We start from the raw sequence: 16,768 nt of genomic DNA, 5'->3' as shown, positions 1-16,768 counted from the left end.
TATACAATATGTAGTTTATAGTGAAGCCTATTGACCAATTACCGGAGGCCTCTTAACGTAGACACATTATTACAGTATTAGTAAATACAGAAAATGCTAAACAAAAGCTGATTTTCACTTTGTTTCCTTCTTTGTGTAAATAACAATATAAATATGATTAAATATACCTAAATATCCAGGGAGCTGCCGTTTTTACCTCCTAAAAGTGAGAAAGAAAAAATTCATACTGACGGCTACTAAACAGCGCCCCCTATCTCGTTATGATTATGAAAAAGATCTCTCCAAATTCTGAACAGAAAAAAAAAATATTGTGCCTTTAGGACAGGTATCGAGGGTATCTCATATGTAGGGGGAGTAGTGTCAAACTACTGGGAGAGCAATAAAGTGGGGATGTTTGCCATAGCAACAGCTTCTAACTCATTTTTGGTTGCTATGGGCAAACTCCTCTCTTGTCCTTTTTAAAAGATTTAGGGGTCTGTGTCCTAAGCCTTAGATGGAGATTAATGATACAGCCAACAGATCCTGTCACGATACAGGCGGTGTTTAGAAATGCCGGTTTGGAGCTGGTTGACTTGTACTTTATCTCTCTCCACTTTATCTCCAGCCAAGACTTAGTACATAGACCTCTTACTAAATAAACCCCTAATTCTTCTTCCTTAAACTCTTTTACAGAGATTGCATCTCAAGATGCCAGTTCCCTCACAATCGTCCCTTTCAAATTAGTGGAAAGGGGGAACAGCTAATTCCCATGACTCAGTATCTTCAGTCCCTTTGCTATCTGATCCAGCAACTGAATGCGACAGAGCACACGACAGATGTACAGTTTTTTTTTTTTTTTTTTTGACTAACAGCACAAAGGATTATGGGTAGGAAGATTAAACCGTAATACAGATTAATAATTACCCATTTCTCCTCACACAACTGGCAGCATTATCCAAAAGGGTCCTAACAGGCAGCTTATCCAGCCACAGAAAACACACATATGTGGTAAATGGATTATTTTTTTACCATTAACCCTGCTGCCTGGATTCACCATCTTGGCTTGACAAGCATAATACTGACATTAATGGTGGGAAAGTTCATTTGAAGGCATACAGTAGGCTGGAATTAAAACTTTAACTCATAAACCCAGTTATTATATGGGACTTTCTAAAGTATTGTTAAATCCCAAGGTCTCCAGATTTCCTTACATAGAAGTGACATCAAGAAATTATATATAAAGGAATAAAAGTTGTAAAGCCATATCTCAGCGGTGCCTACATTTCAGCATTCAATGAAAACATGTGTATTATAATTATCTTGATTGATATATATATATATATATATATATATATATATATATATATATATATATATATATATATATATATATATATATATATATATATATGGGAAGCACCTCAGTTCTCTATCCTGTATGCAGTAAATGTTCAGAGTTATTCGGTATACTGCCATGGGTAGCATAAATGTCCCATAATGCACAACAGCCAAACAGATGACAGCTTTTATTATTGTGTAGAACATTATGATGAAAGAAAGTGTTATACTGTTTGCTATGTAATAAGAGACAGATATGCTACCTTTTGGCTTGGATAGATAGATAGATAGATAGATAGATAGATAGATAGATAGATAGATAGATAGATAGATAGATAGATAGATAGATAGATAGATAGACACAGAAAGATAGGCAATAGAGAGAGTGATAAGCGATAGATAGATAGATAGATAGATAGATAGATAGATAGATAGATAGATAGATAGATAGATAGATAGATAGATAGATAGATAGATAGATAAGCATTAGATAGATAGATAAGCATTAGATAGATACTTTAGATGGATAATCGATAGATAGATAGATAGATAGATAGATAGATAGATAGATAGAACTTTAGATAGATTGATAAGTGATAGATAAGCAATAGATAGGTAGATAGATAAGCGATAGACAGGCAGATAGATTAGAAAGATAGATAGATAGATAGATAGATAAGCAATAGATAGATAGATAGATAGATAGATAGATAGATACTTTAGATAGATAGAGACACAGACAGGAAACTGAGAATACATTTTCCTATAGAGCGAGGGCTATTGGTGACATTTTGTGGTGGAGGATGGACAGCGTGCCAGTTATGTCTGTGCTGTTAGATGAGTGGCCGTCATTTGGCGCGGATTTCGGCATATTCTGTCAGCTCCTCGGGGGAGGTGTAGATGTCCATTACATTCCGCTTTGTAAAGTCAATGTTTGCATACTCAGAGTCCGCAGGTGGAGGCGGCTGCCTTTTGCTCAGCAGGATTCTCTCGGAGATGCTGAGGAATCGGTTCTGCAAACACAACGAGAACAGAAATTCCAAAATGACACCATGGAAGTAATGCTGCTCGCGTGTTCGCTTTCTTTCCTGTTATTACAACTTGATAAGGGGAACATTTAAAAAAAAAAAACATTCATAAATAATAAACGTCAGTAAAGAAAGAGATTTAAATAATCACACAAACGGTACAGGGTCTCTGATAGCAGGACATAGCCTGGCAGCATTATAAATGAAGCGATCCCTAATGTGACCTGTGTACTTCTCTTTCAGGACCCCAGCGCTGTTTTGTACATGTGCGAGATGAGATCATAGGGGAGGGATCCAGGGCTGCCACTAGGAATTTTGGGGCCTGGTACTGATTTCCAGTCCAGGCCCCTCTGCCCCCCCCATCCCCCCCCCCCCCCCAGCAGGTCCCGAAGCACAGGTTTCTTCAAAGCAGGACGCAGGCGGACAATTAAAATGTAGCACCGGCTAGTAAGCAAATCACAGCTCGTGTACCGGCAGCCTCTCTGATTGGTTAATGTTACACAAGCTGTGAATGGGTCAAAAGTCGGTGAAACATCCAGCATTGAAGGCGGTCAGGTGGGGGGGTTGCAGTGGGCAAAATTAGCTGCCTGGGTCCTTCCAGAGGCCGGGGCCTGGGACAGATGTACCCACAGCACCCCCCTGGAGAGATCCTCTACTAATGGTTGCCAATGGCTACCATGCAGAGGCGAAACTACCATTGGTGCAGCAGGTGCAGGACTAAAGGGCCCACTTTTGTGTAGAATATTGTAAACTTGGGTTGGAGTGGAGGAGGGGGGCCCAAATTCTGTTTTTGCACCTGGGCCAAATACTCACAAGTTCCGCCACTGCTACCATGGCTAACTACAGCAGCAGATGACGTCAGCCTCTGCGGGCAAGCTCAATTAAGTAACCCCATAGAAACCAATAGGGGCTACTTTTGCCATCTTCTTCTTTTACTTCATATGTGAGGGTGCCCTCCCCCCAAAAATAAATTAAATCTAGTGTATCTTACAAATATTACTTGATAAATAGGCCTACAGAACAAATTTACTTTAGTCTGAGTTACTAACAAATAAATGCCTTTAATTGATCTTCAGCCTCATCAGCCTCAAGAGCTTTCCATTAAAAAAAATATATTTACTTACATATTGCAACAGAAATAAATTCTTTAAATATTGACTTTACATTAGAGAAACCAGTGTCCAGTAATAATGCACAGGTCAAGGAAACCCCTATACATAATAGGGCGACCCCATGAAAACACTCCGCTGGGAACGTGGGTGGGCTGGGTGCCGGACGGGGTCCCGACAGTCGGGATCCCAACAGGCATTCACCCGATGTCGGGATCCCGACTGTCAAAACACCGACAGCCGGGCTCCCGACGGCCGTCGGCTATTTTCCCTCGTGGGGGTCCACGACCCCCATAGAGGGAGAATAGAATAGGTGGCTCGCGTAGTGAGCCACCATGCTCGCAGCGCAGCGAGCGCAGTGAGCCTGCAAGGGGCTTTGTTGCACTCGCCATGCTGTCTGGGTCCGGCCAGTCGGGATCCCGACGTCGGGATAATGACTGTCGGGATCCTGACTGTCGGACCCCTATACCACACCCGGTGGGCTGATGCCTGCCAGGAGTGGGAGGCTAATGTCATGTGACGTCAGCACCCACCCCCTCTTCGGGGGATGCCGACAGAAATAAAAGTTAGTTCATACTGACTTTTATTTCCGAAGGAGAGAGAAGTCATTCAACGGTCGGCGACTATCAAATGATTTTTCTCCCCTTCGGATGCAGGTGAGGGAACGTGTTCTCGTGCACATCACCTTGCATGGTGCCGAGGGGATTCAGACGCAGGCGGCATTAGAGGCTTGCTGGCAGAGAACGACGGCTGCCTAGCGAGCCAACCTGAATCACCCCCAATCTCCGCATTAGTGGTGAATTCGGCCATGGCTTATATAAAGTTATATAAAACCAAACAATGCATAATATATGGAAATATATGAAAATAAACAAACAATAAATTCACTGTTAGAATTAACACACTTTCTACAGTAAATTACTCTGTGTTAAATGTTCGTGGGCCCATGCCCATAAGACAACTCATTTCAGAGTCACAGAACAATACATGGACAAACACTGGTTGGTGGTAAAACAAGTGGCACCCCGAAAATTAACAAGAGCCAAAAATGTTAATTTGGGGTTTTATGTTATATTCTCTTCTTGTGAAGCGGGAGCAGACCATAGCCATGTCTAGCAGAAGGAATCGTGACTGGAGACATGGCAGCGGCCATTTGAGGAAGTCAGTGGGTTCTCACAATGGCCACAATGTGGTGGATCCAAAATGGCCGCTGCAGTGCAGGGTATCACTAACTGTGACTAGTGACTGACAGGCACCTATTCACCAATATCCAGGTGTTAGGTTTTGTGTTACCTCTTCTAAATATTGTTGCGCCACATAGGAATAATGTTATTGGCCATCATTAACACACAACACAAACAGCTGATTACCTACCTCGTGGGTCATTTTACCTCCACCGAGCTGATCTCTTCTGACTATTAAAAAAGGAATATTAGTCAATGGTTCTGAATATTATATAATGGTACATGGTGGTTCTGAATATTATATAATGGCACATGGTGGTTCTGAATATTATATAATGGTATATGGTGATTCAGGGTATTATATAATGGTACATGGTGGTTCTGAATATTATATAATGGCACATGGTGGTTCTGAATATTATATAATGGTACATGGTGGTTCTGGGTATTATATAATGGTACATGGTGGTTCTGAATATTATATAATGGCACATGGTGGTTCTGAATATTATATAATGGTATATGGTGATTCAGGGTATTATATAATGGTACATGGTGGTTCTGAATATTATATAATGGTACATGGTAGTTCTGGGTATTATATAATGGTACAAGGTGGTTCTGAATATTATACAATGGCACATGGTGGTTCTGAATATTATACAATGGCACATGGTGGTTCTGAATATTATATAATGGTACATGGTGGGTCTGAATATTATATAATGGCACACGGTGGTTCTGAATATTATATAATGGTACAAGGTGATTCTGAATATTATACAATGGCACATGGTGGTTCTGAATATGATACAATGGCACATGGTGCTTCTGAATATTAAATAATGGTACATAGTGCTTCTGAATATTATATAAGGTACAAGGTGGTTCTGAATATTATATAATGGTAGATGGTATTTCTAAATATTATATAATGGCACATGGTGGTTCAGAATATTTTATATTGGTACAAGGTGGTTCTGAATAATATTTAATGGTACACAGTGGTTCTGAATAATATATATTGGTACATGGTGGTTCTGAATATTATATAATGGCACATGGCGGTTCTGAATATTATGCAATGGTACATAGTGCCTCTGAATATTATATAATGGTACATGGGTGGTTCTGTATATTATATAATGGTGCTAGAGTCAGAATGTTGGGTAATAGTACACACTGGGTCGGGAATGTTAGATAATAGTACATAATGGGGGAAATTTACTAACAGAAATACGCATATAAAAGGTGTATTCGTATTTTAAAAATATGCCTATTTTATGCGTATTCATATTCAAAAGAATGGAAAAAGAAATGGGTGATTCAAAAGAATGGTGATTCCTAATTTACTAAGCAGCCGTATATTATATATTGCCGGTAATTAACGGGATACGGGTACCAGTGGTTCTCCAAGTCCCTGCATGCGGTTCAGGCTTTCTGGGACTCATAGTTCCACAGCAATACAATAATTTATTCTATTTTTTACAACACCATCAGTCCAGTGCCCACTGCCCAGTGGTTCAGGGGACAGCCCCAGGCTTCAGCCTTGGCAGGTACATTCTGGAGGGGGGACACCTTAATTGGGAGGTCCCAACTTCCCCAGGATCCCTGCACAGGCTGACCCGTCAGGGGGTAAATGCTTTGGCTGGGGGGACTTGTAAAAAAAAGTCTCAACCTGGCTGTGGCATTACCCTGCTGGCTCATTGGATCTGGTGCTGGTTTTAAAATAAGGGGGACCCCTACTCATTTTGCCCACCATATTTTGGGAACCGAAACTGGCCCTTGAGCCTGATGCTGGTTTTAAAAAAATCTAGGGGAACCCTATTTCGTTTGATTCCTGATTTTTTAAAACCAGGACCGGCTCTTTGAGCCTGGGGCTGGTTATGGCTATGGGAGGGGGCACCACACACTGTTATTTTTTTTAAAAATAATATTTTTTTTTTTTTATTTTTTTTTTACACTGCAGCCTGCACAGATCTGACTGAGTCGTATTCGTATTTTTAGTACATTTACCCCAGTGGGTCAAAATGTTCCATAATGGTAGAATGAGTCGAAATGTTATTATATAATGCCACATGGTGAGTTGGAATGTTAGATAATGGTACATGATGGGTCAAAATGTTAGATAATAGTACATGGTGAGTGTGAATGTTAGATAATAGTACATGGTGAGTTGGAATGTTAGATAATAGTACATGATGGGTCGAAATGTTAGATAATAGTAAATGGTGAGTGTGAATGTCAGATAATAGTACATGGTGAGTTGGAATGTTAGATAATAGTATATGATGGGTCGGAATGTTAGATAATAGTACATGGTGAGTGTGAATGTCAGATAATAGTACATGATGGGTCGGAATTTTAGATAATAGTACATGGTGAGTTGGAATGTTAGATAATAGTACATGGTGAGTTGGAATGTTAGATAATGGTACATGATGGGTTGGAATGTTAGATAATCGTACATGATGGGTCGGAATGTTAGATAATAGTACATGGTGAGTTGGAATGTAAGATAATAGTACATAGTGAGTTGGAATGTTAGATAATAGTACATGATGGGTTGGAATGTTAGATAATAGTACATGGTGAGTTGGAATGTTAGATAATTGTACATGGTGAGTTGGAATGTTAGATAATAGTATATGATGGGTCGGAATGTTAGAAATAGTACATGGTGAGTTGGGATGTTAGATAATATAGTACATGATGGGTCGGAATGTTAGATAATAGTACATGGTGAGTTGGAATGTTAGATAATGGTACATGGTGAGTTGGAATGTTAGGTAATAGTACAGGATGGGTCGGAATGTTAGATAATAGTACATGGTGAGTTGGAATGGTAGATAATGGTACATGGTGAGTTGGAATGTTAGATAATAGTATATGATGGGTCAGAATGTTAGATAATAGTACATGGTGAGTTGGAATGTTAGATAATGGTACATGGTGAATTGGAATGTTAGATAATAGCACATGATGGGTCGGAATGTTAGATAATAGTACATGGTGAGTGTGAATGTCAGATAATAGCACATGGTGAGTGTGAATGTCAGATAATAGTACATGGTGAGTTGGAATGTTAGATAATAGTACACGATGGGTCGGAATGTTAGATAATAATACATTGTAAGTTGGAATGTTAGATATTTTGGGAAGCACAGGGGCTGATAATGCATGGGAGTTTATGCACTGGGCGGTGGATGTTGCTGGGTGTCCCGGAGACCCACCCTAGGGAGTAGGCAATTATGCCTTAGCTTGTCTCACTGTAATAGACGCTTGTGTATAGCCATGTTTCTATACCTCACTGCTTATAGAGAAAGGGGGGAGTGGAGGCTTGGTAATGTTATTTTGATGTCAGGGGGTAAAGGTCATTTTGATATCTGACCTACCTACCTGAGTAAACACGGAGGGTCATGTAATTTTTCACGACCACTGGCGGCTCCAGAGAAGGGGCTGCACACTGTTCCAAATTCAAATTGGGGAGGCACAGCAACTGCCACCCACTGCCATTCCAAACTGACTCACTGGCTGTTGGTGTGGCTCCCCTATTTGAATTTTGGACTATGCTGCAGCCAGGGGCGGATTTAGGGAGGAGGGCGCCCCTAGGCACAACAATAATGTTCACTAAGTAGGACAGTTTATAGGGGCAGTATCTGCATGTCCTATCCATTTACACTCTATTTAAGATGGAATATAGTACAGTACAGTGGATATTTTGCAGTTATTGGTACATTTTGGGCTGACAGTACTATCACAGGCATCCAAGTGCCGCCCCCAAACTTGTGCCGCCCCTAGGCCGGTGCCTCACGTGCCTAATGGGAAATTCGGCTCTGGCTGCAGCCACTCCTCTGGAACTACTTAATCTGTAGCATCTGTAAGGGGAAGGTAGTGCACCCAGTGTGGATTCCAATGAGCATGTAACACCCCCCCCTGGTGAAGATCATTTCGCCCCCTTACAATGAGCCAAAAAAACCCTGGCAATGAACAAGGAACCCCTAGCAATAAGCCTCTGTAATCCTACGCAATAAGCACAAACCCCCTGGCCACGAGCACTTAAGAAAAATTATAATTGATCTATGAGGGGAGGGATCCACCTCTGTATCAGCTGGAACCCTTATTTAGACCCTGTTCTAGATTGACTGTGTTCAGCAAATGAGACCCATGGCTAGCAATCCCGCATCACGCAACTACTGTACACTGACATTACCATACAGGTGTTTCCCACCTGGGAATACACCGGCCCTGGACAGTCTGCCCACAGCTGCACAGTAAGTAGCACACTAAAGTGCAATCCGGACAGGTGACGGTGCAAAATAAGAATTCAATCTTCATCTTACCTCCATCTTTCCCAACTTTTTCTTGGTGGAGGCGTCGCCACTGTACGACGGCGTGGTCTCTTTCTGGATGAAACTAGAACTCTCTGTCATGCTCTTTCTGCAATAAAAAAGAGTATAAAGAGTAACTATGAAATATACCTGAAGAAATGGTGATTGTGCCGCAAGCCATAGAAAGAGCATAAAAACACGGCACATGTATGATATGTACTGTAACATGTGTGCCGTGCACTCCAGTGACTACCTGTTTTGTGCACATCTCAAGTATCTGGACATGCAAAACTAGAGCAAACCAAGCCATAGCCCAAAATCTACCCATTCTGGAACAGAACTCCACCCATATCAATGTAAGCCCCACCCCTTTTGAGTCTTGAAAATCAGAACAGTAGGGAGGTATGTTACATTTGCTCTTACTATTCAATGTAAAACCATTAATCTAGAGTAGCGCGTAAGTGTATTTGTGTACTGTAAAGATGTCTCTTGGAGCAAATTTTCTATACCTTGCACATGCTATACCTATACATTCACATAATAGTTGCCTGCCCTTAATTGTGCAGGAGGCTTCTCTTTCAGTCTTAAATCACCTGCTGCCCTGCATTGTACTCCTCATCTCCCGGATTCTTCAGATTCTCCCAAGGGTGCCACTAAGGTATTAATTTGCAAGGAGAGTGGTTTACTGTAATCACTATGATTTGCTGTAGCTGCTTAGGATTCCTTTCATTTTCCCCTTTGTGGGAACCCCTGACAGGAGAGAGGGAGACACACACATACACACACACAGACACACACATGATCACACACAGGTTCTCCTTATCTGTGCTGATGAGCACTCATCCATACAGTGCTGCTGCTGCTGCAGCTTTTGTTAGTCATTTTTCTTTAGTTAAACATATTTGTTTAATTACAGTATCTGGCGTCTATAACTGATTTGGCTATTGTTTTAATGGTATGGAAAACAGCACATCCAATGTAGTTAGTGCTTACAAGATGCAGACAATCCAGTGTTCACAATAAAATAACATTTAATACACAGAAAACATACTTATACGCTTAGGGATGAATTCACACAAGGTCAAATTGCATTTGGAATTTATTGCATTTATTGCATACTCTGTTGAGTGAGAAGAAAATAAATATCACAGTGAATATATAATAGTTACAAACATGAAACCCATATTGCCGACAGCAATGTTAATATCAATATTTGAAATGATTCCCAAAATATGTTGTCACTAATGTTACTGTATATAGAAATATCTAGCAAAAACAAGCATTTAAGCATAGACATGCCCATTTGTGGCGCTGGATACGCCCTTTAGGGAGAGTGTGACGCGCCCCCTCGTACTATAATATCCCTGATTCTAGTTTTTAAAAGTAGGCAGGTGTATTCCACATATAAATTGGAACTTACATTAGCTCAGATCAAGGGGCACTGGCCCCCTATTCCTACTACAATTGATTTGAAGATGGTCACCCTCACTGACAAAACCCCCATAATGCCCCTCCCTATTCGTGGAATACACCCTAACACAACTACTCTGCTCCAGAGCTTTGCCTCCTCCTCTACACACTCTCATTTTCAAAATGTCTCCTTCGCTGCTCCTTACTCCTCACCTAAGGAACTCCCCGCCTCACACTACCAAACTCTCCCCCAAACTCCAATCCTCATTAGTAAAAGGAAAGGGTGTGAGTAGAGATCTGTGCGCAAAGGGCTAGTGAAGTGGGAATAAGCGTTGATGGTGTGGGGATATACAGGGTATTAGACAATACTACCCTTGTATCGGTATCTTTGCCCTCGGTGGGTCACCAAAAGGTTAATATATGAAAAAGATATGGAAAATATAATGGTGTAAGACGTTTTTAACACACAATTTATTATTCATAAAATGCAATTGAATGGGGATAATTTACCCCCAAAAATTGTTTGACCTGGAAGTAATCTAGACCTGGGCAATATATACCAGAAGCTTCTCCCTGTCAGCATCACTGCTTGAAAAAGGATCCAGGTAGGATCTGAAACATGTTGCGGGTGCAGAAGGGATTTTGATTACCTTTTACTTGGAGACTGAAACCACTGCAGTGTTTACACTGAGGGCCGGGCGGTCGCATCATCCGGAGATCCGAATACGCTAAATAAACATCTGTCGGGCCTTACTTTCTTACCGTTCTGGTAAAAGTCCCTATCTTACCTTTTGAGACCCGCTGTTTTTATTGATGTTATTGTCCCATACATTTTTGGGGGTAAATGATCCTCATTCAATTGTATTTTATGAGTAATAAATTGTGTGTTAAAATCGTATTACACCATTATATTTTCCATATCGTTTTCATATATTAACCAATTGGTGACCCACCAAGAGTGAAGATACCAATACAAGGGAAGTATTGTCTAATACCTTGTATATCCCCCCACCACCAACGTTTATTCCCACTTCACAAGCCCTTTCCGCACAGATCTCTACTCACACCCTTTCCTTTTACTATTGAAATTTGGCTATTTCTTTGAGATTTAGCCCCGAGAAGAGTAGTGCAGCATATAGGTAAGGTTGAATAAAGGTGGATGGGTGGTTTGCACATTTTTGCACCATATAGCGGAACACCACTCGGTTTCCAATCCTCATTACTCTCCCTCAATTCCCAACTCTTCCTAATGATGATGGTAACGATGACAACAATGAGGATGAAAGCCTATTTATCGGGTATCCCTAAAGTTTCGCAACAATATTTCTATAGATATAAGTGTTTTTTATTTTTATTTAAGCTATCAGAATTTGTTCTGCGTATTTAATACCAGTTTATGTAACTTAGAGCCGATTGGGCCCTCCATATTGATAAGTATAATAATATTAAATTGCAGCGATACATAACATTCTGTGGAGTAAATATACTAAAGCTTCTTAAATGAAAAAAAAACTGATGTTGCCCATAGCAACCAAATCAGATTCTGTCTCTCATTTCTCTATTGAATCGTAGAAAACGAAAGATAGAGTCTGATTGGTTGTTTTTAGAAGCAAATTTACACCTATGACTGTAATAAAATAAATAAATAAATGTTCCCCATATTGACCCTTTGGGGTAAATTTACTAAGATGGGAGTTTTATTGAAAATGGAATGTTGCCCGTAGCAACCAGATTCTACTTTTTTTTTTTAATTTCGCACCTTCTAAAAGATAATAGACAGAATCTGATTGGTTGCTATGGTCCGCTAAAAAGGCCAGGGCCGTAGGCGAGGAATACGAATTGCCGGCAAATGATGAAGTAACTTAATTGACGTTCTGTTAAACATTGCGCCCACAAAAAAGAAACGGTCACTGTAAGGGACATTTTAAGTGGATATTTTGCACATCTCCCACGGCAACGCTGGCACTCAAAGGGTTAAAAATCTAAAATAAATAAAGTATTGTTTACTAGTTCTGTAAATATTCTGAAGACATTTCTACGTAACGTTCTGCACTTCTGATTGGTGGATGAACCAGGGGAACGTAGGACAAGCAGATGCACTTCTGATTGGTGGATGAGCCAGGGGAGGGAAGGACAAGCAGATGCACTTCTGATTGGTGGATGAACCAGGGGAGGGAAGGACAAGCAGATGCACTTCTGATTGGTGGATGAACCAGGGGAGGGAAGGACAAGCGGATGCACTTCTGATTGGTGGATGAACCAGGGGAGCGGAGGACATTTATTATTGTAGCATTCACCCTTGTTAGAGGATGTTGGATGCTTGTTCCCTGCTAAAGCTAATACCACATATTTATTCCAGTCAGGGTCCGCGTGAGATCCCATTCAGCGCTGAACATTTGTTAAATAGGATCACAAAGGCTGACCGGAATCTGGCAGGAGAACCGTAGCTAATTAGCAGAATGCTGGAGCCATGAAAGCATTTGGCTGGTAAACAAGACATTTCAGCAGTAAAGCCAGAGCGGTCCCTTACTTCTCTCTGGTTTTAATCATGTAGCCACCGACAGCCACGAGAATGACGAAAACCACCACGGCTCCAACGGGACCGATCTTGGCCCATATGAGATTGCCTGTGAGGAGAGGAGAAAGCCACAAAACATGTAAGTGAGAGGTTGTATGACTGTACACAGACACACTGGGGCAGATGTACAATGTGGAGAGAGGTAAAGAACAATCCAGCTACTAACTGTCATTTGTCAAACACAGCCTGTAACATGAAATGTAGGAGCTGATTGGCTGGTACTGTAGCTCTCTTCCTCTTTAAGGCTTAGTATATCTGCCCAACTGTAAGGTAGGTACTTGCGGCAACAAGAGGGCAACAAGGATTTTGTGCTCTTTTCTAAGTGATCTGTCTAGGGGCCTTATTCAGGACCGTTCGCTCGGACCCCTTTGTTTGCAAGGGGTCCGATGTTTGGCACATGCGCAGCTGCATTTCTGTGCATGTGCAGACTGTTTGCAGGCCCTGCGAGTGACTCAATAGTGGGCAACCATTCGCAAGGCGGGATCTGGTTGACTCGCAAGGATGCAAATTCGCAAGCCAGCCAGAATAACCCCCCTACATCGTTTAGAAAGTAATCACGTATCGCTCTGTGTGTACGCCGTATGGCGATGCCGCGTATCACCGCAGATCTCTCCGCATCGCCGGTGCATTGGAGGTGTGCTGAACAATCTGCGCTTAAATACATCGCTCAGCACCGGCCTCCTGATGAGTATACTGCCGTTGGGTCAACACACTAAAGGCCGACATAGATCGGGTCAACCACTAAAAGTCGCCACATGTTATGTTAACACTCGACTCGGGACAAAAAAAAGTGAAAACCCCATGTCGACCTTCCAACCCTGCCATCCTTGAGCATGTCGACCTATTTTCTGTGTCGACCTTTAGCGATCGAGCCATTGTATGTTGAACTTTGCGTGGTCGACCCAATGACCTCTACCCTCCCATTGGCCTGTGTGTATGGGGCGTTAGGGGTCTATGTACTAAGCCTTGGAGAGAGACTTAATAATGCACAGACACCAGGAGGGAGGAGGAAAAGCTGGGATCCCGGCGTCACTTACAGCTCTCTCCAACCCCCTATTTCTCCTCTGGTCTGTACTGTCCTGCTCACATTGTGACTGCCTGGATCTGCTGCTACATAAGAGGGAGAGCTAGCATTGTCAGTGTGCTCCAGCCAGGGGGGGGGGCCTGACAAAGGGGATCCCGGGGTCACTTACAGCTCTCTCCAACCCCCTATTTCTCCTCTGGTCTGTACTGTCCTGCTCACATTCTGACTGCCTCGATCTGCTGCTACATAAGAGGGAGAGCTAGCATTGTCAGTGTGCTCCACCCAGGGGGGGGGGCTGACAAAGGGGATCCCAGGGTCACTTACAGCTCTCTCCAACCCCCTATTTCTCCGCTGGTCGGTACTGTCCTGCTCACATTCTGACTGCCTGGATCTGCTGCTACATAAGAGGGAGAGCTAGCATTGTCAGTGTGCTCCACCCACGGGGGGGGGGGCCTGACAAAGGGGATCCCGGCGTCACTTACAGCTCTCTCCAACCCCCTATTTCTCCCCTGGTCTGTACTGTCCTGCTCACATTCTGACTGCCTGGATCTGCTGCTACATAAGAGGGAGAGCTAGCATTGTCAGTGTGCTCCAGCCAGGGGGGGGGGGGCTGACAAAGGGGATCCCGGGGTCACTTACAGCTCTCTCCAACCCCCTATTTCTCCTCTGGTCGGTACTGTCCTGCTCACATTCTGACTGCCTGGATCTGCTGCTACATAAGAGGGAGAGCTAGCATTGTCAGTGTGCTCCAGCCAGGGGGGGCCCTGACAAAGGGGAGCCTGGGGTACTTTATGCCCCCCCCCCCTATCCTTAATCTGGCTATGCTACTATAATCCTAAAGCGCACATAAGAGCAATGTGGCCACATCATAGGAATGTCCGCATACTGGGGATTATTTTGGTTCACTCTTTCCGACAAATTCCTTCTTAGAGGGACAAAACCATGTGCACTGCAGGTGGGGCAGATGTTACTTGTGCAGAGAGAGTTAGATTTGGGTGGGGTTTTACTTTAAAGTGAGATCTATATTGTATATATATAGCGTAAAAATAAAGCAGTCTGTATTTTCCCTGCACAGAAACAAAAATTACATCTGCCCCCCCCCCCCCACCCCTCTGCAGTGCACATGGTTTTGTCCATCTAAGAAGGAATTTGTCAGATAGAGTGAACCAAAATAACAACCACTGTGTCTGCGATGCGAGCTGCATACGCATACTTGGAAAAATACGCACGATACAGAATGGTGCAGATCTCAGACATTTCTCTGTGGCTGATAAATGGGATAGTGGCGGAAGTGCCCTCTCTAAGCAGCATACAAATGTTGCTTAGTAAGCAGAATTAGGCCCTTTGTGCCATTCAGAGATGGACGCTGCAGTGTTTTTGGGCAGTATATCGATGTGTAAATATGCTAATGTCACAGGTGGCTTCTGTAGGACAAAGTCGCCTCCTGCCAGGACCGGCGATTCAAGTACTGCGTCCATACTGTAGGTCCTCATGTTGGCATCAATCAAGAATGCTTGTCAGCTCCGCCCACCCCACACCTCCAAACACAGGCAGCCTGCCAATCAGGTTGCAGCTATGGGGCATTGCAGGAAAAATGGGCCCTGCACGTGCAGAGCCACCACACCATCATAGATCTATACACCTTTGAATGAGGCCCTTTGCGATTAGGTACATGGGACAGACATTCACTGGAATATGGCAGCACCCAATAAACAACCTATGGCTTCTTTCACAGAATAGACCTGATCAAAGCGTATTAGAGAGAGCATCACCACTTACTGGTGTCTTGGAACAGAAGCTCATGGACCTTCTTCCCATACAGGTTGCTGGCAGAGCAGAGGACGACTTTGGGTAACTCGGTGTCCTTCTGCAGGGTCAAGATACTGCTCACCATGTAGCCATTCCTCTGCGAATGCACATACTCTGTGTTCAGCTCGCTGACTGTGAAGTTCTTCTCGGGGATCTCAAACATGATATAGGGATCCGGATTGGACTTGACGGTGCACATGCATTGGACATTGTCCTTGGTCACCGTGCACTTAGATTCGGATAGAACTAGCGGTGAAACTGGAAAAGAAAAAAGGAACAAACTTTTTGTAGTAGAAAAATGATCTTACGGTAAGCGTTGTAGGAGAAGGCCACTTTTTGTGGTCCTCGTTCACAAGATAGAATGCCAAAATACACCGCAATAGTGTCATATAGTTTTCTAGACATCATCCCCAGTAGAGTGTATCTAGTTATTTTTCTGGGACATCTTCAGTGGGCTTGGTATCTTAAGTCACCGGTCTATGACCATCCATCGGCAGGATGGCAAAAACTTGACGTCACCAAGCTGGCACGGTTATCTCCTAAGTAAAAGTCCATGGGGGGGGAGGCTTGACTTACCCATTAAAGCCAACCGGTTTATCATAAGTGTAAACACGTAATATGTGACATCTGGTGTTCAACACATTCCTGCGCTCAGTATTATAAAATAATTTTAATTGGGCAGAGTGATTCTTTTCCTGGCACGGAGATGCTGCAGCGTTGGCCAAATTGGCAGGACGGATCTGAGCAGGTGTAGCCAGCTTGGGGGTGAAAAAAGTACCTTGGACTGTGAATATGTTCTGTGATCAACAACAGTCTCTGCAAAGCGTGGGGCTGGTCAGGAAAGTGTGACTTATCTAGTCTGTGCGCACGCCCCGAGAGATGCAGACGGCGGGTGATTCACCCGCATCGGATTATCTGATAAACACATATTAATAGCACGAAAAAAACCTTGAGTTGACTTCATTTAGTGTGCCATCG

General features: G+C 42.8%; 1 protein-coding gene across 4 annotated transcripts in view; it reads right to left on the bottom strand.

Annotated features, from left to right (window-relative positions):
• Positions 1-1,784: 1,784 nt before the first annotated feature.
• Positions 1,785-16,768, bottom strand: part of MAG (myelin associated glycoprotein) — a 93,477-nt gene continuing 78,493 nt past the window's right edge. For 3 of the 4 annotated variants that reach the window (XM_083162090.1, XM_083162092.1, XM_083162091.1), the window contains 4 exons: positions 15,761-16,048; positions 12,910-13,006; positions 8,982-9,078; positions 1,785-2,330 (listed from right to left, as the gene is read on the bottom strand). In XM_083162090.1, coding sequence (XP_083018216.1) covers positions 2,166-2,330; positions 8,982-9,078; positions 12,910-13,006; positions 15,761-16,048 — 647 coding nt within the window. In that variant the 3' untranslated portion in view covers positions 1,785-2,165. Of the gene's footprint in view, positions 2,331-4,828; positions 4,870-8,981; positions 9,079-12,909; positions 13,007-15,760; positions 16,049-16,768 lie in introns of all 4 variants that reach the window. The other variant, XM_083162093.1, reaches the window with a different exon arrangement.

Source organism: Crinia signifera, chromosome 19, assembly GCF_055691185.1.
Source record: "Crinia signifera chromosome 19, ASM5569118v1, whole genome shotgun sequence".
NCBI lineage: Eukaryota > Metazoa > Chordata > Amphibia > Anura > Myobatrachidae > Crinia > Crinia signifera.
Note: the sequence above shows the minus strand (reverse complement) of the source record. Positions and strands in the feature narration are given on the sequence as shown.